This window comes from Phoca vitulina, unplaced genomic scaffold, assembly GCF_004348235.1.
Source record: "Phoca vitulina isolate PV1807 unplaced genomic scaffold, GSC_HSeal_1.0 scaffold46, whole genome shotgun sequence".
In the NCBI taxonomy this organism is placed as follows: domain Eukaryota; kingdom Metazoa; phylum Chordata; class Mammalia; order Carnivora; family Phocidae; genus Phoca; species Phoca vitulina.
Genome location: NW_022589749.1, coordinates 7,333,905 through 7,357,199, shown reverse-complemented (window position 1 = coordinate 7,357,199; position 23,295 = coordinate 7,333,905). Strand labels below are relative to the sequence as shown.

Genomic DNA, 23,295 nt, shown 5'->3' with positions numbered 1-23,295 from the left:
CAGATATGAAACTAATTAAACTACGCAAACAAACTCTTACACTGCATGTGAGTAGACCTATCTCTATATAAAATGTATACAAGTGTACTGGAAGGAATATGCGCATTGGTGTGAGGGTGCTGAGTGCCTTGGGGAGGGGGGTGCTGCATAGAGAATCTGTTTGCAGGTAGTAATTAAAGGGAACTTTATTTAAATGTTTTATTTCATTAAAGCTAAGTAACCTGTAAGCAAATTTAAAAAGAAAAAAGAAAGTGACAGGCCTCTGATATCCCACACCTGCAGGTAATCACTGCTAACAGGTAGTACATACAGAAGAGAAATTTGATTTTCCTTGGGAGATTCTTACATAATGAGCCAAAACTTATGTTGGATTAAGCAGTGGTTTGAAGTGGCTTTGGGCTGAATGAGTCACGTGAAATATCCCCATACTGACCATACTGGTTTTATTGCTTGTGAAAGAGTTTTAAGATCCTCTGTAGAAATAATAGATTCAGGTAACCCAGAGAATCAGAGGATTTCACCAGACCCCCCTTGGTACCTCTACTTCTAACAATATATTCTATTATAAATGAACACAAATGCCTTTCATTACCTCCTGCCTCCCCAGAATCTCTGTATCTCTGGAAACACACAGAGTTACAGCGGACTGGGCTCTAAGAAGGTTTGTGGTGTTGAGGTCAGGTGGAAAGGACAGATGTGTGTGCTGTGGACATGCGTACAGGTCCCCTGATCGAATAATTGTGATTACTGATCACTTAGGAACTGGCAGGCCCTGTGCTGAGGATGTATAACTACATTTTCCCTTTTATCCCTCCAACAACTGTATGAAGCAGGTATTGTAGCTGTTACAGATGAGGGGAACTGAGGCTCAGGGAGGTCACATTAAGTAGCAAGTATGAAACCAGGGTTCAACTCTGACGTGTGTGCCCTTAGCCACATTCTGTGCTACCTCATGACCAGGCCCTATGGTCAAAAGAGGATGTCCGTTTTTTTATTTTTTTAAGATGTATTTATTGGGACCGTCGGGTGGCTCAGTCAGTTAAGCATCTGCCTTCAGCTCAGGTCATGATCCTGGGGTCCTGGGATGGAGTCCCGCATTGGTCTCCCTGCTCAGTGGGGAGCCTGCTTCTACCTCTCCCCCTGCCTGCCTCTCCCCCTGTTTGTGTGCCTGTTCCCTCTCTGACAAATTAATAAAAATCTTTTTAAAAAAGATTATTTACTTGAGAGAGAGAGAGGTGGGGAAGGGCAGAGAGAATCTCCAAACAGACTCCCCACTGAGTGTGGAACCCAACGTGGGGCTCCATCTCACAACCCTGAGATCATGACCTGAGCCGAAGAGTCGGATGCTCAACCGACTGAACCACCCAGGCGCCTGAAGGATGTAAATATTTAGGGGACTACTGAACTTAAACATTTGAAATCAGAAGGGAGGAGCCGTGTTTCTTTTTTCTTTTTTTTTTTTTTTTTAAGATTTTATTTATCTGAGAGAGAGAGAAAGAGCACGGGTAGGGGGAGCAGCAGAGGGAGAGGGAGAAGCAGACTCCCCGCTGAACAGAGAGCCCGATGCGGAGCTCGATCCCAGGAGTCCGGGATCATGACCTGAGCCGAAGGCAGACGCTTAATGACTGAGCCACCCAGGCGCCCCAGAGGAGCTGTGTTTCTGTTCACATGTGTATTCCCAGCCCTAGCACCGAGATCAGAAATATGATTGCTGCTCAGTAAATATTTATTGAAGGCATGAATCGTTGCCATTTATGAAACCATGTTTATAATTTTGTGTTCCAGTAGCAAGGAATGGGAACACAGTATTTCCACGCAGAAGGGGCTTTTTCAAAGAATTTGGGAGTTAACATGAATAAGAATGTGAAGACATGCAGGGAGGGCTAAAAGTACCCAAGGGAAGTGACTGCAGCGAGGCAGAGGTTGCCGAAGGAGAAGCCCAGAGAACATAAACACATTGAAAGCATGACTGCCAGGCAAGCAGTCCACGGTAGAACGCAACTTCCCATGGTGAATGTGGTGAAAAATCCAGGAATGCAGAGTGAAAGGCCCTGGGTGCTGAGGAGAGGAGGCGAGGGCTCTGGTCAGGTGCCAGAATGTCTCCAGCAAGCCTGGGGGAGGTGGCTGCCTTTGGCCTTACTACTAACCTAGAGCAGAGAGTCCGAAGGTGGGAAGGTGGGGCTCGATCCCAAGGACCTGGGATCATGACTGAGCCTAAGGCAGAGGCTTAATGACTGAGCCACCCAGGGCCCCACAAATCCCCAATTCTATCATGCATCAAAGCTTGAATTAAAATCTTTCTAGAGTGCATCCTGTCTGCCAAATTGGAGCTACTGAACACCACTGAACCTGTTTTTGGAGACCTTGCACAGATGATGACTGTCCAGTGCCTTGGGGTGGGGGTGGCACTGGAATGTCGCTCTGTCCTCGCCTTGGTTAGGCCTCCTCCCTGGGGTCCGCAGCTTCTAGGCACCCACCACACCACCCAAGTGTCTGGAGGCAGCCCAAGGATCACGTTACCCTCTAACTCAGCAGTTTTCTGATATTTATACGGTCATCTGTCCCAAGTTCGCAAAGATGCGCATCCTAGGCTGTTTGCTGCAGCAGTGCTGTCAGGAATAGTGAAATCCATCCTAAAAGGGGACGTGTGGGAAATGCTTATACCAGATTTGAGGCTGGGAAAGTGACCCCTGGTAGACCCTTTCCTAACCAGCTCCTTCCTGTGCCACCTGGTCCCACGGGCACCGCCACAGCATGGCACACTTACTTCCCCCGAAGCCCGGAGCATACACCTGGAGCCCTCACTTGCCGTCTGGGTACTGCGGTGGTTCTCACTACAGAGTGAGGTGAAGTGCCATGCCCCATGTGACACAACTAGGATCACAGGAGCCCTGGATTCATCCAGGTGCTCGTCTGGACCCTGCTCTTGACCACAGAGCCAGGCCAGCCCTCCCTGGGCCCTGCTGGCCCCAAAATCTTTGGCCCTGGCCAAACTCCCGACTTTGCTTGGTGGCTTGGTCTTGTTTGTGGTTCTAGACTCTGGCCCAGAGTAACTGAAGATAACCCCCCAGGGTCCTGAGCCAGAGCCAGGCCATGTTGGGATGCTGGGGCCAAGGAAAGCCCTTGAGGAAGGAAGGCAGAGTGGCCTTGAACTGACGTTCACCCTGACGGTGACCTTTGCTCAGCCCTGGCGAAGTGACCAAGTGTCCCCGACCCTCAGACCAGCTTCCCCATCCAGAAGGGGAACAGCTTGCTGGGAAAGTTTTCCCTGGTCTCCCTTGAGGCCATTGCCTGGCTCTTAGAAGCAGAGAGTGAATTTTGGCACTTGATGAAGCAGCTTTAGATAAGGACTTTTTCTCTGAGTGAATGAAGAGTGTTCCATCCTCCCCTGACATTGGCCTCATTAAACCAGCGAATGGTCTCTCTCCAGACGTGGTTGCAGTTAATCCTCACAACAGCATTAGCAATGATTGCTGCCAGGCGCTGAACTGAGGGCTTCTTCACGGGACCTACCCTGCTCTCTGATCCCATGTCCTAGCACTTCCTTCTTGGTTTGCCAGTTAACTCTGGTCACTTTTGTTTTTCCTCAAATGCACCAGGCTTATTCCTACCCCAGGGCCTTTGCACTTTCTCTTCCTGCTGCCTGGAGTGCTTATCCTCCTACTCTTCCTGTGGCTGGCTCCTTTTCATCAGTCAGGGCTTGAGTGAAATATCTGCTTATCAGAGAGACCCTCCCGACCATTCCATCTAAAGTTCTCTGTCTTCCCCCACTTTAGTACTCTTTGTGGGTCCTATGTTCCTCCTTTGTACCTACCACTGCAATCTGAGGTTGCCTTGTGTATTGCTTCTCTACCTGCTTCTCTACACCAGAACACCAGCTCCATGAGTGAGAAAGGTCTTTATCGGGTTGGGTTGCCACTGTGTCCTCAGCCTTAGAACAGTGCCTGGCCCATCACAGGTGTTCACTACATGTTTACTGAATGGTCAAAGAATAATCTGACCCCGTTCTCACAACAACACTGTGCAGTAGTGTGCTAGAGGAGAGATGGTTGCAAATTCTTTGCTGCTCCTCCCAAGGAGTACTGGAGGCTCTCTCCCCTCCCCGAGATCTGGACTGGGCCTGTGACTCACACTGACCAGTGAAGCTTGGTGGCAGAAATGAGGCCGTGTGACTTCAGAAGCTGGATCTTAGGAAGCCTTTCAGCTTCTGCGTGGTCTCTCGGCACACTGTCTGGGGAAGCCAGCTGTCATTGGAGAAGGCTGACGAGCCTGAGTCTGCCATACAATCAGGAGGCCCAAGCAGACATATATGTGATGCAGAACCCCTCGTGCACATCCAGCCCCGTGCACCCTTGCTCTGCAATCCCATGAGCCAGCCCAGCCAAGCCCTGTGCAGCTGAGCCTCATCAGTGGACACGATTGTGAGAGGATGATGGATCATTTAAGCCACCAAATTTTGACATGTTGCACAACAGTATGGACAACTGATATGGTAGACACATTCTCCTCATTTCTCAGATCAAAGAAACGAAGGGCAAATGACTTACCCGAGGCCGCTTGGCAGAGGGGGCACTCCAACCTGGTTGTCTCCAGGGCTGGGGCTTGAAACTTCACACCATATCACTCTGAGGCTAATTCATATGTGTTCTGATTTTTTTCTGCCACATCACTGGTTGTCAGTGTTGGGTTGAGAGCCGGTCCTGAGAACTTTCTTCCTTCTCATAGATCTTCATAAACAATGAGTGGCACGATGCTGTCAGCAAGAAAACATTCCCCACCATCAATCCATCCACCGGAGAAGTTATCTGTCAGGTAGCTGAAGGAGACAAGGTGAGAACTGGTGACCTACCTCGGGGCGGGAGCAGGCAAGGGTGGTTTCATTGTGTACTTTATATGTTTTTATGTGGTTGAAACTTTACCAGGTGTGTATTATTTTCATAACTCAAAAATGCCAATGAACATCTTTTGAGTAAATGAATCAACAAAAACTTTTCCTTCCAACAAAGGTGCTAGATTATACCCGGGTTCAATAATTCACACAGTGGTAGAATTGTAGACTTGGAACTAAATTTGGGAACATCTAATCCAATCTCTCTTTTCTAGACCTAGAAGTTGAAGGTCAGAGAAGGGAGGTACACATCTAGATGGAGGAATCTTGTGGACTAGAATTTGGGTCTTCTGAGATCTAGTCTGGTGTTGGTGGTGTATTTACATTATGTTGGAATTATACATACTTGCAATAAAAAATAGTTATAATAATTTTACAACTTAAAAATTAGACTTTTAGTAAAAAAAAATTTGTTTTCAAATTATGGAGCATTTATTTTATTTTTTATTTATTATTTTTTTAAATTTTATTTTATTATGTTAATCACCATACATCATTCGTTTTTGATGTAGTGTTCCATGATTCATTGTTTGCATATAACACCCAGTGCTCCATTCAATACATGCCCTCTTTAATACCCATCACCATGCTAACCCATCCCCCCACCCCCCTCCCCTCTAGAACTCTCAGTTTGTTTCTCAGAGTCCATAGTCTTTCATGGTTCATTTCCCCCTCCGATTTCCCCCCCTTCATTTTACGTTCCTACTATCTTCTCTCTCTCTCTCTCTCTCTCTTTCTTTTTTTTTTTTTTTAAAGAAAAGGCCTTGAGAGGTGCCTGGATGGCTCAGTTGGTTGAGCGTCTGACTCTTGGTTTCAGCTCAGGTCATGATCTCAGGGTTGTGAGACTGACTGAGCACCACATCGGGCTCCCGCGCTCAGTGGGGGATTCTCTCTTTCTCCCTCTACCCCTCCCCCACTCATGCTCACTCTCTCTCTAAAATAAATAAATAAATCTTAAAAAAAGAGGGGCGCCTCGATGGCTCAGTCGTTAAGCATCTGCCTTCAGCTCAGGTCATGATCCTGGGTTCCTGGGATCGAGCCCCGCATCAGACTCCCTGCTTGGCGGGAAGCCTGCTTCTCCCTCCTCCACTCCCCCTGCTTGTGTTCCCTCCCTCCCTGTGTCTCTCTCTGTCAAATAAATAAATAAAATCTTTAAAAAAATAAATAAATAAATCTTAAAAAAAAGAAAAGGCACTGAAAATATTTTAAGAATGCCTCTTGCCCTCTGCTTTAACAGTTTTCTATATTCATGTATAAAGCCCTGCTCCCTCTGCTAAAAGCAAATGTGAATATAGTACTTTTCTGGCTTATAGGGTAGTCTGATGGTAAATATGTTTTTCTTTTTAAGATTTTATTTATTTGACAGAGAGAGAGACAGCGAAAGCAGGAACACAAGCAGGGGGAGTGGGAGAGGGAGAAGCAGGCTTCCTGCAGAGCAGGGAGCCTGATGCGGGGCTCGATCCCAGGACCCTGGGATCATGACCTGAGCTGAAGGCAGACGCTTAACGACTGAGCCACCCAGGCGCCCCATGAGCCACCCAGGCACCCCGGTAAATATGTTTAATATTAATGAAAACCATGCTTCCAGCCTCCTGCTACACCTCTCGCTGTATGAAAACTGCTATCTGTGTTGATTTTACTGCTCTCCAAGGAGAGGGAAGCTGGTTAAACCTATATTAGGTGCAGACTGCCAGTCATCTTAGAAGGAATGCTTAAGTTCTCTGGGCTTACTTTCTTAGGAAGAGGGGGAAAATGGTCAAATTCTAAGCACAGAGCCCTGAATGTTTCCCTCCAAAACTCTTTGGGGGATTCCGAAATGAAAATACAGAAACGTTAACGGTCAGGATCCTCACTCCCTCCATGAAAGGAGGGCAAGGAGAATCTGAAGCTCCACAGGCAGGGCCTTCGCGGTGGGGAAGGGCTGTTCGGGGCGAGTTTCCACACAGGCATTGACTGAAGTCCCATGGGGGTGTTTGGCAGCGGGCTGGGTGGTAACTGGAGGCAGTTAGTGCTGAGAAGACCTGAGCTGCCTTGGTGGGTGTTTTCCAGGAAGACGTGGACAGGGCAGTAAAGGCTGCCCGGGCCGCCTTCCAGCTGGGCTCACCCTGGCGCCGCATGGACGCGTCCGACAGGGGCCGCCTGCTGAACCGCCTGGCTGATCTGATTGAGCGGGACCGGACCTACCTAGCAGTGAGTTCTCAGCCCCCTCCCCTCTCATCCCATGTGGTGAATAGGCTCAGAGCATCCCACAGCCATCCAGGAAAGGGGGCTGCATTGCTTACCTGTAACTGGTCAGAATGGCATAGGCTGGACATTTTTGGGGTATGCCCCTGTACCAACCAGAGGAGCCTCTCATTGTCCCCTATGATGGCTAAGAAAGGAGGAGACGGGGTGGAAAGGGGAGCCACAATGGGGAGCCTTCCCCGAGACCCCCAGGGATGGACACCTCCCTCGGAGCCCCTCTGTGTGGTGGGCCTTCTCTCTGGCTGCCAGAAGCAGAAGAAACCAAGAGCCAATACCCTCTCCTCTCCCCAGTCCAATCTGCAAATAGCAGCCAGAGTGAACCTTCTAGAAGGCAAATTATACCATGGTGCTCCACTCTGAAGCCTTCCATGGCATCCTGTATATCCTTAGGATAAAGTCCTATTCTCTCATCATGGTCTACAAGGCCCTGCCTGGTCTGACTCCGTCTCCCAACTAATGCTGGACCATGGCCCTCACACACACCGCTCAGCTCACCAGCCTTCCCTCAGCGTCTTGACTGCCTGGCTTCTTTGAGCCATCAGGGCCTTTGCACATGCTGTTCTCTCTGCTTGGGGTGCTTTTCATTTTGTCATCATTTGTACCTTCCCCCTTGCCTAGTTACCTCCTACATATCCTTCAGGTTTAGGCTAGAGGGCTAAGACTCTCAGACTGGGCTGGGCAGCCTGGCTTCTCCTTTCTAGCACTCTTAACACTCGTGATTGAGGCTTCATGTCATTAGTCACTGGCGCTTTGCTCTCTCAGCCCCCATGTTTGTCTCTTACCCCCAGCCCCAGATTTGGCTTAGAGCAGAACCTGGAAAACACGTGCACGTGAAGTTGGTGCACTGTTCCTCTCCCCACCCCTCGCTCTCCTGTCTTGGGAGAGGGAGGGGCGATGGGCCAGAAATGCCATGGCATTCAGTGGCACAAAGTAGCCCATCAGCCCTTCTTGGTCTGTGCTGAGCTTCAGCGTTGGTCGTCACCGATTGCTTTGATTCAATCCTGTGCCTGCATGTCTGTGCTGACTGTTCTCTTTTCTCAGGCCTTGGAGACCCTGGATAACGGCAAGCCCTATGTCATCTCCTACCTGGTGGATCTGGACATGGTTCTCAAATGCTTCCGGTATGGGCTCAGGCTTCCAACTCTTTGTTCTGGCCGTCCCCCAGGGGAGCAGGTGTTGTAGGGGCCAGAAATAGAATAATTTTTTTTTTAAAGATTTTATTTATTAAACAGAGAAGAGACACAGCAATAGAGGGAACACAAGCAGGGGGAGTGGGAGAGGGAGAAGCAGGTTTCCCGTGAAACAGGGAGCCTGATGTGGGGCTCGATCCCAGGACCCTGGGACCATGACCTGGGCCGAAGGCAGATGCTTAACAACTGAGCCACCCAGGCGCCCAGAAATAGAATAATTTAACAGGATCACAGGAGTTATAGAAACATGTTAGGAGAAAATCCCTCAATATCAAAGTTGTAACTTTTTTTTTTTTTTTTTTTTAAAGATTTTATTTATTTATTTGAGAGAGAGAGAATGAGAGAGAGCGAGTACATGAGAGGGGGTAGGGTCAGAGGGAGAAGCAGACTCCCCGCCGAGCAGGGAGCCCGATGCGGGACTCGATCCCAGGACTCCAAGATCATGACCTGAGCCGAAGGCAGTCGCTTAACCAACTGAGCCACCCAGGCGCCCTCAAAGTTGTAACTTAATCATAAGCATTTTTCTTTCTTCTCAAGGCAGTTTTGGTAATTTCTATGTTAGATGGAATTTGTCCATTTCATGTATGTTATCTCATTTGCTGGCTACAGTTGTTCATATATGCTCTTTATAAGCTTTTTTATCTCTCTAAGGTTGGTGGTAATGTCCCTGCTTTCATTTTGGTTTTCAGTTGTGTCTCCTGCCTTTTTTTCTTAGTCTAGTGAAAGGTTTGTCAATCTGGTGAGTTTTCAAAGAACCCACTTTTGGTTTTGTTGATTTCCTCTATTGTTTTCCTATCTCTGCTCTAGTCTTTATCCTTTCCTTCTTGCTGGCTTTGGGATTAGTTTAATCAAACATCTTAATGCCCAAGAAATACAGGATGAGGAATAAGAGCTTTGTTAGGGTTTTTGGGGTTGCAGTAACAAAGCCTCAGTCTGACCTGGGCACTGCAGAGTTGGGGGTCTTAAATCTAGAAGGCCGCTGAGCCTCACCGTGGCCCATCTTAGCCCTCTTGCTTCATTCTTCTCTCAGTTACCCCCTAGCCGCTGTCAGGGCCAGTGTGTGTGCTGGAACCTGGCTGCCCACACCTGGGCTGGCTCCTGTATGCGGGATCCTACTGACTACACTGCAGTCCCTTATCCTAGTGCCAAATGCCAAAGTCTTCATGCCAGATTCAGGGGCCAGATGCCACCCCAATTGGCTGGCCTCAAGTCTGACCAGCTGTGGTCTGGGTGGACGGATCATTGCGCAAGTAACAAGTACTCCCCTGTGACCCTGTGGACAGAGGTGAACGGGAAGAAGCCGTGCCAGAAAAGTAGCGGTTGGACAACATAAAGGGTTCTCAACCAGGGTAGTTAGTCACGTCTCCCAGGTGACAGCTGGCAATGTCTGGAGATACTTCTGGCTGTCACAGAAGGGGGTGAGGGAAGGGTGCTACTGGTATCTAGTGCATAGAGGCCAGGGAGGCTGCTAAAAAGCCTGCAGTGCACAGCATGGCCCGCACAGCAAAGAATTTTCCAGCCCCATATGACCGTAGTGCCAAGGTTAGAACGCGCTGTGAGGGTGCCCCAGAGAGAGCAGCCTAGGGAAGCTCGGGCTAAGTCCTATGCCCTCCTGAGTTTTAGGAATATGCCGTTATGCTGATGAGGTAACCATTCTGGGGCCTGCAAAACACACGTCATACAGCCTGGGAGAAAGGGAGCGGCGCTGCCTTCCCTTGTAGAGACTGGCAACTCCCTGGCTGTTCACAGACCCGTGTTCGAAGCCAGGTCAGCGTGGGGCCCAGACTCGCGTTGCCATCCCACTCATTTCAGAACTCTTCCTTTTACCCCACGTTTCCATCTTTCCCCTTCTCTCATTTTTCCTGCTTCTCTGAAAATGTCACCATTATGGGCTGGAAACCCACACTGCTCTTTTCTCCCCCAATCTAAGGTGCTGGGCTTTTCTGTCCCCTGGGTCCCTGTGTGTCTAGATGGGAGGCTTTACGAGGGGTTGGGCCAGTTGAGGATTTGTTTCTGGTGACTGTTCCCTCAGTCGTACTTTGGGGTCTGCATACAGAAGTGCTGGCCGTTAGAGAGGTTTTACTTCCTCACCAGATCCGACCCATGGTTCGCAGATGCTAATCTGTGGTGCTGGCTACTTCAACAGTCACAATTTAATAAATCTGAATGTTTATGAAAAATACCAATTCCTGGGGATCAGCCTCGGAGCTCCAGATTGAGTAAGTTGGAAGTGGGCTCCTGAAATGTGGTATTTACAAGCATCCCAGGTGATTCTGAGGCTTAGAGTTTAGTTGTCCTAGGAAGTCTTTCTGGGACTAAGCCAAGGGCAGGGGCAATTGGGCTTGTTTGGGCCTTACAAGGGGCCTGTTTGAGCCTTTTCTTTCTGCCAGGGTGTACAGGGGTCCCTGCCAGTCATTGATTAAGCTTGGATTTTTTTTTTTTTTTTAAGTTATTACGCTGGCTGGGCTGATAAGTACCACGGGAAAACTATTCCCATCGATGGGGACTTCTTCAGCTATACCCGCCATGAACCCGTCGGAGTGTGCGGGCAGATCATTCCGGTGAGTGGTAGGCTCCTAATAAACAGATGAAGGCTTATTAGGAGTGCCTTGAGATGCAGCGATCTGGGACAGGCGGATTGCACAGGTGGGAGGGTCTGCGGGCTGTTGTTGGAAGGCGGTCTGGGTGGTGGGTGAGAACACAGGCTTTAACAAAGCCAACCAGTGCTGCCATGCGTGGACTCTGACTTTGGGCAAATCACTGATCCCCGTAAGACTCGGTTTCCTTCTCTGAAAAGCAGAAGGGAACACAACACTGTCTTAGGGCAGGAGGGGTAATACGAGGCAACAACATAGCACAGAGCCTAGTATGGTTAAAGCTCTAAGGAGCCTGAGTCGCTCCTGCTCCCATCCACCTGCCATGTCCATCCGTCTTCAACTCATAGCAGAGTTGTGGGAGTAGCACAAGGGGCTCGGAGAAGTCAGCGCGACCCCCCTCCCCAGGCCGCTCCCTCCTCCCCGAGCCACCCCCTGGGTGCTCCCTTCTCCTCCCCGGGCCGCCCCCTCCTCCCTGGAGCCGGTGCAGCTCCAGCTTGATTCCAGAAGCAGCTCTTGTTTATCGCAGTGGAACTTCCCGCTCCTGATGCAAGCCTGGAAACTCGGCCCAGCCCTGGCGACCGGAAATGTGGTTGTGATGAAGGTAGCTGAGCAGACTCCACTGACTGCCCTCTATGTGGCCAACCTGATTAAGGAGGTGTGTGGTTTGTGTCAGTCTTGACCTCTGAATGCCCTTGTACAAGCTGGCTCCTTGGGGGTTCTTAGGAGGGGCTTCGGGGGCCCCAAAGTGGGGCAGGTGTTTGTAGAGCAGGGACTGAACCTCCCCTGCACCCCCCGTACCTCATCACAGGTCAGCCGAAATGAACCCCCTTACCTGTTTTCTACACTGAGCTTCACTGCCAGACCCCTTTGAAGAATGCCACTGGGGAGGGACAACAGCCCCAGGGAACCCCGAAAAGTAGGTTCTCTGCTGTGCCATTTGGAATTCCTGAGCAGTGCCCCACACACTGGTGTCAGCTTGTCTGGGTACCGGGCAGGCTGCTTTAGCCTCTCCAGGAGGGGTGTGTGTTCTGTCCAAGCCCTTTGGAACAGGAGAATGACGCCCAGTGTCCCTGGCTGTTTGCCCACAGGCCGGCTTTCCCCCTGGCGTGGTCAATATTATTCCTGGATTTGGCCCCACAGCTGGGGCCGCCATCACCTCCCATGGGGATGTGGACAAAGTGGCCTTCACAGGCTCCACCGAGGTAAGGCATCACCAGGACCTCAAGCTTGTGGCACATCTGGCCCAAGTTCCCACTGTCCTCAAAGGATGACGCTTTGAAGATTCACCTCTGGGTACTGTGTGGAGGGTCCTCTGAGGAGCTTGAGTGCGGGGCCCCGCGTGTGCTGGCAGGAGCTGTCGGGTGGAGCCCTCTGTGGGTTGCTTGACACTCTGGCTGCTGTTGTGGGGCCACCATCCCACGTGGAAGAAAGAGGCCCAGACCTGGGGCGCCTGGGTGGCTCAGACAGTTAAGCGTTTGCCTTCGGCTCAGGTCATGATCCCAGGGTCCTGGGATCAAGCCTCGCATCGGGCTCCTTGCTCGGCGGGGAGCCTGCTTCTCCCTCTCCTTCTACTGTTCCCCTGCTTATGCTCTGTCACTCTCTCTGTAAAATAAATAAATAAAATCTTTAAAAAAAAAAAAGAAGTCTAGAGCTGACCACCTGCCCAGAGTCAAAGCCCTTTGGCTGTGTCAGATTCCTCGACCAGCAGTGCCCTGACAGTCATAGAGCATGGGCTTCAGAAAGACATGAGTTCAAATCCCAGCCTCGCTATTATGACATGGGGTGATTCACCGAATATCTTCGGGGCTCCATTTGTTGTCTTTAAAATGAGGATGGTCATATGGAGGCAGTAGAGACAGTAGGCATGGTGTAGTGGGGAAGATCAGGTGCTCTGGAGTCTTACTATTTCAGTGGCACTTACTAGCTCTGCGATCCTGGGCAAGTCACTTAGGTTCCCGAAGCCTCTGTCTCATTGGTAAAATGGGGATGATAAGTGCACCCACCTCACAGATTGGAGTGAGGGGGATCAGCAAAGGTCTAGCTCAGAGTAAGTGCTCAGGGAGGGAATGAATGGTGAGTGAGGAGTATCCTGCTGCTCTGTGCCAGGCCCTGGAGGAACAAGGACAAGTAAGATGTCTGGTGATTCCTTCAACATCATCTCCTTCGAAGCAGGGACAGAATTCCTTCTGAAGAGTAACCTTTTCCTCTCCTTCAGTTGTTGGGAGGCTTCCTCACATGGCCCCAGAGAAAGCACACTGACTACTGTAACGAATGTGCTCTTCAAGCCGTTCCCCCGGAGATAGATACCGTCTAGCGTCCAGTCTGTGCGCCGTGATGGCAGCTCCAGGAGGGCAGGAACAGAGCCCAAGATAGCACGGTCCCAGCTCTTTCCTTGATTTGCTGCTGCCCAAATCAATGCCTTGAGGTGATGTTGAGAATCTCACAGAGGGGATGGTTTCCTGACAGAGACAGATGTGTTCGTTCAAATAGGTTCAGGGTGGCTTTGTGCAGGCTCTGGGAATAAGGATGTGAGGAGCACCCCATCCTTGCCCCCACAGAGCGTGCCATGGGCTGGGGGACCACACTCACAACACTGTGGGAAGGGGGCAGGATAGTAGTTTGACCTGGTGATGGACTCACGCTGCCCACGTGTGAATTCTGATTCCACATTCACCAGCTGTGTGACTTTGGGCAAGTGACTTGACCACTCTGAGCTGCAGCTCCCACATTTCTAAAGCAAGGCAAAGAGTTGTGCCTATGTTTGACTGAACTAAATGAACACGAAGCACTTGGCACAGTGTCTGGTATGTAGAGGCCATATTGCTCATGTGGTTATGGTCACTCTCGTCCTGGGAGCTCAGAGGGGTAGGGCAGCAGTGGTAAGTGAATAGCTAGACTGGGTGAAATTCTCCAGCTCTCTTATAATCCAGCTGCTCCCTCATGTTGTGGGGTCCTCTGTCCTGTGTCTAGAAGAGCATTTGGTTCTTCTTTCCTCCTCCTGAGAGCTTGTCTGTATTTCTGCTTTCCCACAGGTTGGCCGCCTAGTCCAGGTTGCTGCAGGGAGCAGTAACCTCAAGAGAGTGACCCTGGAGCTGGGGGGAAAGAGCCCCAATATCATCATGTCAGATGCAGATAGTAAGGTTTTTGCGGGGAGGAGGCGTGGGATGAAGGCAGCCACTAGCTGTCCGTACTGTGGCTCCACTCACTTCTGTGAGCTTCAGCAACCTCTGGACTCAGTGTCTGCCCCCTGGGCCTCAGGACGAAGATCAGAGTCCACAGCATGGCCCTCCAGCCTGCATGACCTGGTCTCTCCCCGGCTTCTCTCCTCTTTGCTCCCCACCATCCAGCCGGGCTGTGCTACTTAGCTGCCCAGCCATACTGCACACTCTCGGAGGAGACTGCTCCTCCTCCTCATACCCCTTTTCCTGGTCCTGGCGAGGCGCCCCCTGATTTGCCCTTCCCTGACTGCTTTGGACTGGCTGGGTGGGTCCTGCCTCCACCCTCTTGTCTGTTACCACGGAGGGCTATGACCTCCTCTCTCTTTGTGTCTGTCTGCTGGGTGTCCACACCGCAAGAAGGGAGAGATCAGGTCTGTCCTGGTCAGTGCTGTTGGTGGCATGAACGGGTTAAGAGGGTAAGCAGACACTGGGGCCAGGCTCATCCTCCGTTTCTTCTCATGGGTGCCTTTCTGCCTCCCCAGTGAACTGGGCCGTGGAGCAGGCCCACTTCGCCCTGTTCTTCAACCAGGGCCAGTGCTGCTGTGCGGGCTCCCGGACCTTTGTGCAAGAAGATGTGTATGCCGAGTTTGTGGAGCGGAGCGTTGCCCGGGCCAAGTCTCGTGTTGTTGGGAACCCCTTTGACAGCCAGACTGAGCAGGGGCCGCAGGTAAGCCCGGCTGCTGCAGATGGGTCTGGGTGTCTGGAGCCAGCGTGGAGAAGCAGAGGGGGTCTCAGACTCAGAGGCAGGCAGGCTTGGCTTCAAGTCTCAGCTCTGCCATGTGCCAGCTGTGTGTCCCTGGGAAGCCACATGCCCTCTCTGAGCCACTGTTCTCTCATCTGTAATAACCATCTACCTGAATTCACAGGCTAGCTTTGAAGTGGAAATCAAAAATGGAAACCAGTTTGTAAATTTCATACACATAATAAATATTAGGAGTATCTGTGTAAAAAGGAATGCATGCTTTCTGGACCTTGGCCATCCATAAAAATGCATCTTCCAGAAGGACACACACGTTATCTGTTAACCGTGGTTATCTCTGGGGAGTGGGGCAGAGGGCCATGGCCTGGGTAGCAGAGGGACTTTACTTCACTTTATGCTATTCTGAAATGTTGGATTTAAAATATATATAGGGGCGGCTGGGTGGCTCAGTGGTTAAGCATCTGCCTTCGGCTCAGGTCATGATCCCAGGGTCCTGGGATCGAGCGCCGCATCGGGCTCCCTGATCAGCAGGAAGCCTGCTTCTCCCTCTCCCACTCCCCCTGCTTGTGTTCCTTCTCTCACTGTCTCTCTCTGTCAAATAAATAAAATATTTAAAAATAAAATATATATATATGTATGTATATATATATATATATATATATATATTTTTTTTTTTTTTTTTTTTTTTTTTTTACCATGAGCACATACTCATTTTAACCAAAACAACAGTCAATAGTAATTACAACAAGAAGAAACACAGTGTCTCTGCCCACCATTTCCTCTCCTGTCCTGGGCCTTACTCCAGCATTATTCTTAGACGCCGCCTATCCTGGACTCTCTCTCCATAGGGTCCTGTGCTGGCTTCCCCCAGCCACCCCCTCAAGAAGAAAGGAGTCCACAGGGTCAGGGGTGCTCCCAGCTCCCACCAGTCCCACTTCTGGGACCCATGGGTGCCTCTCTACAGGTTCCATCCTCCTGAGGATGTCTGCTGCTGGTGTCCACTCCCCAGGTTCCAGGGCTGGCCAAGACCAGTCTATTTTTATTTTTAATTAATGGACTTATTTTTTTTCCCACCTCTCCGGCTCTAATAGACTTATTTTTAGAGCAATTTAGGTTTATAGAAAAATGAGCAGAAAGTACAAAGTTCCCTTCATTCCCCACCCCCCCCTCTAATTTCCCTGATTATTGACATCTTGCCTTAGTATGGTACATTTGTTATAACTGATGAGCCAATATGATAGATTATTATTAACTAAAGTCCATAGTTTACTTTAGGGCTCACTGATGAGCCAATATGATAGATTATTATTAACTAAAGTCCATAGTTTACTTTAGGGCTCACTAAAGTCCATAGTTAATGCATTCTTTGAGTGTGGACAAATATATAAAGACATGTATCCACCATCGCAGTATCATACACAATAGTTTCTCTGCCCTAAAATTCCCCTATGCTCCACCTATTTATCCCTCCCTTACCCCCAACCCTAGGCAACCACTGATCTGTGTACTGTCGTCATGGTTTTGCCTTTCCCAGAATGTCCTATAGCTGGAATCATACAGTATGTAGCCTTTACAGATTGGCTTCTTTTACTTAACAATGTGCATTTAAGTTTCCTCCATATCTTTTTGTTACTTGATAGCTTATTCCTTTTTATGGCTGAGGAATATACCATTGTATGGACATACCACATTTTCCTTACCTACTTATCTGCTGATGGATACTTGGGTTTTTTCCACTTTTTGGCTATTGTGAATGGTGCTACTATGAATCCCAACATCTTTTTTTTCTCTCCTGTTTTTCTTCGTAGTTTATGGCTATTTAATTAGTAAGGTAATATAAACTTGTATAAAAATTTTAATAAAAAGTGTTTCAAGGAAAAAATAAGACCCCCTTGGCTTCCTTCCATGTCTATTCCCCATAGATAACCACACATGCACATGCACACAGAGTTACATTTTTGTATATTTGTTTTAACAAAAACAGGATTATATAACATATTCTACAGGCTTCCCTCACCTTTACAGAATACCTTAGGCTATCTTTCAGTGTCAGTTCACAGATCAAAATTTTTTTTTTTTTTAACTGGGCTCCATGCCCAACAGGAGGCTTGAAGTCATGATCCTGAGATCAAGAGTCCCATGCTCTACCGACTGAGCCAGCCAGGCGCCTCACACAGATTTATTATTAACAAGGACACAATATATATTATATATACAAACAGTAATTATTTTAGCCAGCCCCTCTACTGATGTATACTTAGAATTGTTTCTGTTTTTTACTTTTACAAAGTGCTCCTCAGTGAATATCCTTGTTTAGGTCCCATTGTGACATGTAGAATAAATTCCTAGAAGTTAAATACCTGGATCAAAGGGTATGAGTATTTCATTTTTTGACCAATATTAATAAAGTACCTGCCACAAGGGCTGTACCAGCTTATAGGCCTTTTTTTAAAATTAAGATACAACTGACATATGACATTGTATTAGTCTTTCTGAGAGCATATGAATATTAGAATGTATGTAACATACTCTTGCCATCAATGTATTTTCTTCTTATTATTATTTTATTTTATTTATCTAGAATGCTTCACGAATCTGTGTCATCCTTGGGCAGGGGCCATGCTAATATCTGTATGGTTCCAATTTTAGTGTGTGTGCTGCCGAAGCAACCACATTTATTTTCTCACTATTTTGAATTCTTAGTTCCTTCATAGTTGGAAAATAAAAACAATGGGTTTGATATGCATTTCTTTGAGGGCTAATGAGGTTGGTTGACCCTTTACTTACGTTTATTGGCCCTTTGTAATTCCTTTTCCGAGCCTTGCTTATTTCTAAGCCTCAGTGGTTGCTCAATTGTCTCATTCATTGCCTGTGTGGTTCTAAGCCTAAAGCTAGGAGAGGTCTGGCTCTAGCATCTCTGAAACTTGGGACTTCTTTTCCTGCAGGTGGACGAAACTCAGTTTAAGAAGATCCTTGGTTATATCAAATCTGGGAAGGAGGAGGGGGCGAAGCTGCTGTGCGGTGGAGGGGCTGCTGCTGACCGTGGCTACTTCATCCAGCCCACCGTGTTCGGAGATGTGCAAGACAGCATGACTATCGCCAGGGAGGAAGTTAGCATGGGGCCAGCATTCTGGGGAATGTTCTTAGGAGAAGTGGACAATTAAGTTTGGCGTCTCATACCATGACCCATCCGCTGGCTTTGGGCCAAATCCTGGCTCTGTGCCTAAGACAAATTATTTACAATTCTATCTGATCTGGTCGTTCCCCTCTTCCACCCGTTATGGCTACCCACTGTTGGGGAGAACTTCCAAATTCCCTTGCACAGTTTCCAGGGCCTTTGTGTTGTGGTCCCTGCGAGCCATGAGTCAAGGAATGGTTTTGCTCAGCCCTTTTATGATCTTCATATAAGCAGGACACTGGACTAGACCGAAGGGCTGTGACTTCCCCACATGGCAAGGTTCCCGATGTTCTCCCTCTCAGCACTCATGATGAATGCAGGACAGCAGCTCTGGCTCACTCATTCATTCATTTCACAAACACTTACTGAATGCCTGCTTATGTGCCAGGCTCTCTAGAGACCCTGGAGATCCAGAGGTATGCAAGATGTGTTCCCTGCCCTCACGGGGTCCACACACGCTCCCCTTCCCCAGTGGATTAGTCCTTTAGCAGCCTCATGCACAGAAAATATTTCCTGTTCATGTATAATTCAAAATAAAATAATATGAAAATGCAAAATCAGGGGAAGAAAGTCCAACAGAGTTCTGCCTCTTTCCCCATCATGACTACTTTGATGCTTTTTTTGAAATCTCAAATATCACTTTTCCAGAGGGGTAGGGGGTGCCTCTGCTCTGCCAGTGCCCGAAGCACATGACGCCCCATCCCACAGTCCTGCTCCAACCATGATGAGTCCTGGCACTCTTCTCCCGCCTCTGCCTCGACACTCCCCAGGCAGTCCTGGAATCAGCCATTTCTTCAAGAAGTCCTGCTCCCTTTTAGGGGAAAGTGGGATTTCATGAGGATAGGTGCTGGGTGTGTTTATGCCTGGCACTCCGTTTCCCTCCTCTCTGCTCCCCGCCTGCACTCTGGCTTTGGCCAGTATCACAGCTTGGCTGTCACTTCTGCACAGCCTCACCCCTCCTCTCCGCTCATCGGTCCAGGAGCTCCCGTGGGCTCCCAGCACTCATTACACAGCCTGTATTGGTTCCTTCTAACGCCCTGATTACATCAGGACCACCTACACTGCATTCCCCCCAGGGCTCTGCCTTGATAGGGCTGAGAGCGGCCACACCCCGACAGCATCCGCACATCTGGCCCCTGTGACTTGGCTTTTGAATCTCATTCTCCACTAAAAAGAACCAGGATTCCTTGAAGAAATGGCTCATGCCAGGAATAGGACAGGGAAAGTACCAAATAAACCTGGATGTCTTGAGAGCAGAGACCCTGTTTCATTCAGTTACTTCTTCAGCTTTTAGTGTGTGCCTTGCTGAAAAAACTGATGTAAATTCTTTGAAATAATCTACGTGTAACATGCCAGAAACCCCTACCTTGCAGGATTGTTCAGAAATAAGATCAGTGGTGTAAAGCACGTGGCCTATAGAATATAACTGATCCCCATTAGCTTCCTTCCCTTTGTGTTTCATTGAACTTGGGAGCTGTTGTCTCCCTGTGGAACTCTTAGGGTATGTCTGGGGGCTCAATCTGGAATGATCTGCTCTGCACTGTGAAAGCTGGATGGCAGGTGGTTTCTGTGTATGCTACACCCTCCCAACTGTGCACTCTCTTACCCCAGATCTTTGGGCCAGTGATGCAGATCCTGAAGTTCAAGACCATAGAGGAAGTCATTGGGAGAGCCAACAATTCCAAATATGGGCTGGCTGCAGCTGTCTTCACCAAGGACTTGGACAAGGCCAATTATCTGTCCCAAGCCCTCCAGGCTGGCACTGTGTGGTAAGAGCCTCCTGGCAACCCCTCACAACCTAGGCAGGCATCCCCAAGCCAGGGTCTTCTGGAATCTAGTTCCACACCCTAGAATTTGGGGTGCTGGGCTCAGTTCCTTCTGGGTCAGGGTGTGGTATAATAGAGATTTCCCATCCCAAGAGAAATAAAAACCTACATCTGCACAAATAAGTGTATCTGAATGTTCATACTAGATTATTAACAATACTCAAAAGGTGGAGACAACCTAAATGTCCTTTAGTTGAAGAATGGATCAACAAAATATGGTCTATCCACACAATGGAATGTCATTCAGCCATAAAAAGGAATAAAGTGCTGATACATTTAACAAACAGAGATGAACCTTGTAAACATGATACTAAGTGGAAGAAGCCAGACACAAAAGGCCACATACTGTGTGATTCTATTTATATGAAATGTCCAGAATAGACAAATCCATAAAGACAGAAAGTAGATTAGAGGCTTCCAGGGGCTAGAAGGGGGGGGGCGGGGAGTGGGGAATAACTGCTTATTGGGTACAGGGTTCTTTATGGGGTGATAGAAATGTTCTGGAATTAGATGGAGGTGATGATTGCACCACACTGTGAATCTGCTATATCTACTGAATTGTGCACCTGAAAGTTGTGAATTTTAAATTCAATTAAAATTTAATAATTTTTAGGGGTGCCTGGGTGGCTCAGTCAGTTAAGTGTCTGCCTTCAGCTCAGGTCATGATCTCAGGGACCTAGGATCAAGTCCTACCATCAGGCTCTCTGCTCAATAGGGAGTCTCCTTCTCCTTCTCACTCTCCCTCTGTGCTCTCGCGCTCTCGCTCTCTCAAGTAAATTTTTTAAAAAATTTAATAATTTTTAAGAACTGCAAAAAAAGTACCTAGTTAGCAAAAACGATTCATTAAAATGGGAAGCTATGATGTGGTGCACCCTGTTACTAACAGTCATCTGTGACCACATCATGAGGGGTGATGACTTACGGCTTTATTTCATGTAGTTTGCTTTTGGCTCCTACATGGCTGGTTATAACTATCCATTTATCCTATCCATTTATCCTCAGTAATATTTTAGAGCCATTCAGGAGGTCGGAGGGGTATGACACACACATCTCCTACAAGTTACTTCTGAATCTTGTTTCATATTATAGGGTCAACTGCTATGATGTGTTTGGGGCCCAGTCCCCATTCGGCGGCTACAAGATGTCTGGGAGTGGCCGGGAGCTGGGAGAGTATGGGCTGCAGGCATACACCGAAGTGAAAACCGTGAGTATGGGCGCCTTCTCAGCTTTCCCTCACACTGGGCTCCATCAGTACTTAGTACTAGTTTCTTGTTTTAAGCCACAGAAGCTACAGGAAAGGGCGAGGACCCAGTCTCTGCTCTGTCTCATGAGCAATAACTTGGGACCTGGCCACCACTATGCCTGCACAGTCCTTTGCTAGGCTTTGTTATACGCCAAGTTCTGTAAGACTTGAGAAGAAGGGAGGTTCCTAGTGGGCCGAAGCAGTGGGGAAAAGCTTCTACTAAGAATCAAGCCGTGAGGCATTAGAGACCAAGGGCCATAAATATACCAAAATCCTAATGTCAGTGATAGGAATGTAGCCTGGAGGACAAATCAGAAATACAAAGAAAGTATTATTCCATAAATATTCATCACAGCATTATCTCTCAAAGATGAAAAAGTCAAATGTAACCTAAATGCCCAATAAATTATGGAACACCCAAATCATGGTTTACTAAGTAGCCATTAAAACTATTTTTGTAGGGGTGCCAGGGGTGGTGCGGTTGGTTGGGCATCTGACTCTTGGTTTTGGCTCAGGTCATGATCTCAGGGCTGTGAGATCAAGCCCCACGTTGGGCTGCATGCTCAGCGCAGAGTCTGCTTGAGGATTCTCTCTCTTTCTCCCTCTGCACCTCCACCCCCCACATGGGCCTGCTCTTTCCCTCTCTCAAATAAATAAATAAATAAATAAATCTTTAAAAATATATTTTTGTAGGATATTTGACATGGAAAATGATCATCCTTTAAAGTGAAAAGACAGCATACAAAGTAATACGTGCAGTATAAACCCAATTTAAAGGCTGTATATACATATATATACTCAGGTACCTTTATTTATAACTATGGAAAAGACAGGAAAGAAAGGCACCAAAGTGAAAATAATTTTCTCTACAATGGACACTAATTACAGTTTAACCAGGCAACAAACTCACTAGTGATATTTAAAGAAAAGAGTAATGGGCTAAGTTGGGCTTTCCCAGGACTGGGAAAAAGAAGGCTCAGGGCACGCAAACCAGCCAGGGGAGCAGGGTGAGAAGGGGGGACGTGGTCTTCATTCAGTACTCAGTGGTAAGCCACAACCTGTGTTCTCAAGAAGCTCGTTGGAATAAAATAAACCTGTTTGCTTGTTTATTTAAAATTGTCCCAGGGGCGCCTGGGTGGCTCAGTCAGTTAAGCCTCTGCCTTCCGCTCGGGTCATGGTCCCAGGATCCTGGGATCGAGCCCTGCGTCAGGCTCCCTGCTAAGCAGTGGAGTCTATGTCTCCCGCTCCCTCTGCCCCTGCTCATGTGCTCTCTCTCCCTCACTCACTTTCTCAAATAAATAAAATCCTTTTTAAAAAAATAAATAAAATTGTCCCAGACAAGAGGCAAGATCCAGATTTGAACCTGACACTGGCCTGTAACTGTTCATCAAAACAGTGATGAGATTATTTAGGTACGGTGTTGCGGGGCCTGTGCTAGGACTGAGCCCCAGGAGTCCCAGTATCTGGATTTCCTGGAGGGCAGGGGGAGAGAGACCCTGAAAAGAGGAGGCTTGAGTTGAGGTGGTTCGTGCAGGAATCCAAGTGTAAGCTGTTGAGTTTGGGGAACTCAAGTGATAATCCTAACAAAAATAGGATTAAAAACTTTTCAGAAAAGAAATCAAGTTTGCAAGGGGGGACTGCTGAGAAAATGTCTTCTTTTGAACTCATCTTTACTGAGAGCTTACTTTGTGCCAGAATCTGCTAGACTTCCTTATGCAGGTTATCTCAATCAGTGCTCACAACAACCCCAGGAGGGATATTCTGTCTTTATCCCATCCTGCAGATGAGGAATCAAGGCACACAGAGGTGAAGTCCTTGCACAGTAGGGGTAAAGCTGGGATTTAACCAAATCCATCTGAGTCTGGAATCTTCCCACTTGACACACTGACACACCTGTAAGCTTTAGCATGTTATTTTTTCCCTCACTTTGATTCTTTTAGAGGAAAATATGGGTGTAGGTCAGGGTCTCTCAAGCTCAGCACTGTTGACATTTGGGGTTGTATAATTCTTTGTTGTGGGGTTTGTCCTGTGCAGCGTGGGACGTTCCATGGGCAGCATTCCTGACTGCTACCTACTAGATGCCATAGCAATCCCGCCCTCTTCTGCCCCGTGACAATAAAAAATGACTGGATTAAGGGGAGGCAGAGAATGTTCTCATGCAGAACAGGGCCCTAGCTGTGTCCCTGGGATTGGGCAGTTGTCTATCAAGCT

The 23,295-nt window shown here is 48.2% G+C and overlaps 2 protein-coding genes, 1 long non-coding RNA gene and 1 other non-coding gene across 4 annotated transcripts in view; 1 reads left to right on the top strand and 3 right to left on the bottom strand.

The window, feature by feature from the left end:
- Positions 1-4,713, bottom strand: part of BRAP (BRCA1 associated protein) — a 93,611-nt gene extending 88,898 nt beyond the window's left edge. Inside the window, exon 1 of the mRNA XM_032431229.1 lies at positions 4,548-4,713. The gene's annotated coding sequence lies outside the window, so the exon portion shown is untranslated. The remainder of the gene's footprint in view (positions 1-4,547) is intronic.
- The window catches only part of ALDH2 (aldehyde dehydrogenase 2 family member), a 28,649-nt gene that overhangs the window by 4,816 nt on the left and 538 nt on the right, over positions 1-23,295 (top strand). The window contains exons 2-12 of the mRNA XM_032431231.1: positions 4,726-4,830; positions 6,938-7,078; positions 8,174-8,253; positions 10,772-10,883; positions 11,446-11,574; positions 12,008-12,121; positions 13,952-14,054; positions 14,620-14,804; positions 17,783-17,947; positions 19,627-19,784; positions 20,931-21,045. Of these exons, the coding sequence (XP_032287122.1) occupies positions 4,726-4,830; positions 6,938-7,078; positions 8,174-8,253; positions 10,772-10,883; positions 11,446-11,574; positions 12,008-12,121; positions 13,952-14,054; positions 14,620-14,804; positions 17,783-17,947; positions 19,627-19,784; positions 20,931-21,045 (1,407 nt within the window). The remainder of the gene's footprint in view (positions 1-4,725; positions 4,831-6,937; positions 7,079-8,173; positions 8,254-10,771; positions 10,884-11,445; positions 11,575-12,007; positions 12,122-13,951; positions 14,055-14,619; positions 14,805-17,782; positions 17,948-19,626; positions 19,785-20,930; positions 21,046-23,295) is intronic.
- The window catches only part of LOC116648907, a 48,320-nt gene continuing 29,758 nt past the window's right edge, over positions 4,734-23,295 (bottom strand). Inside the window, exon 3 of the long non-coding RNA XR_004302590.1 lies at positions 4,734-4,816. This is a non-coding gene — a long non-coding RNA (uncharacterized LOC116648907). The remainder of the gene's footprint in view (positions 4,817-23,295) is intronic.
- Positions 17,409-17,510, bottom strand: LOC116649106. Its single transcript, XR_004302627.1, has one exon. It is a non-coding gene; the product is annotated as a U6 spliceosomal RNA (small nuclear RNA).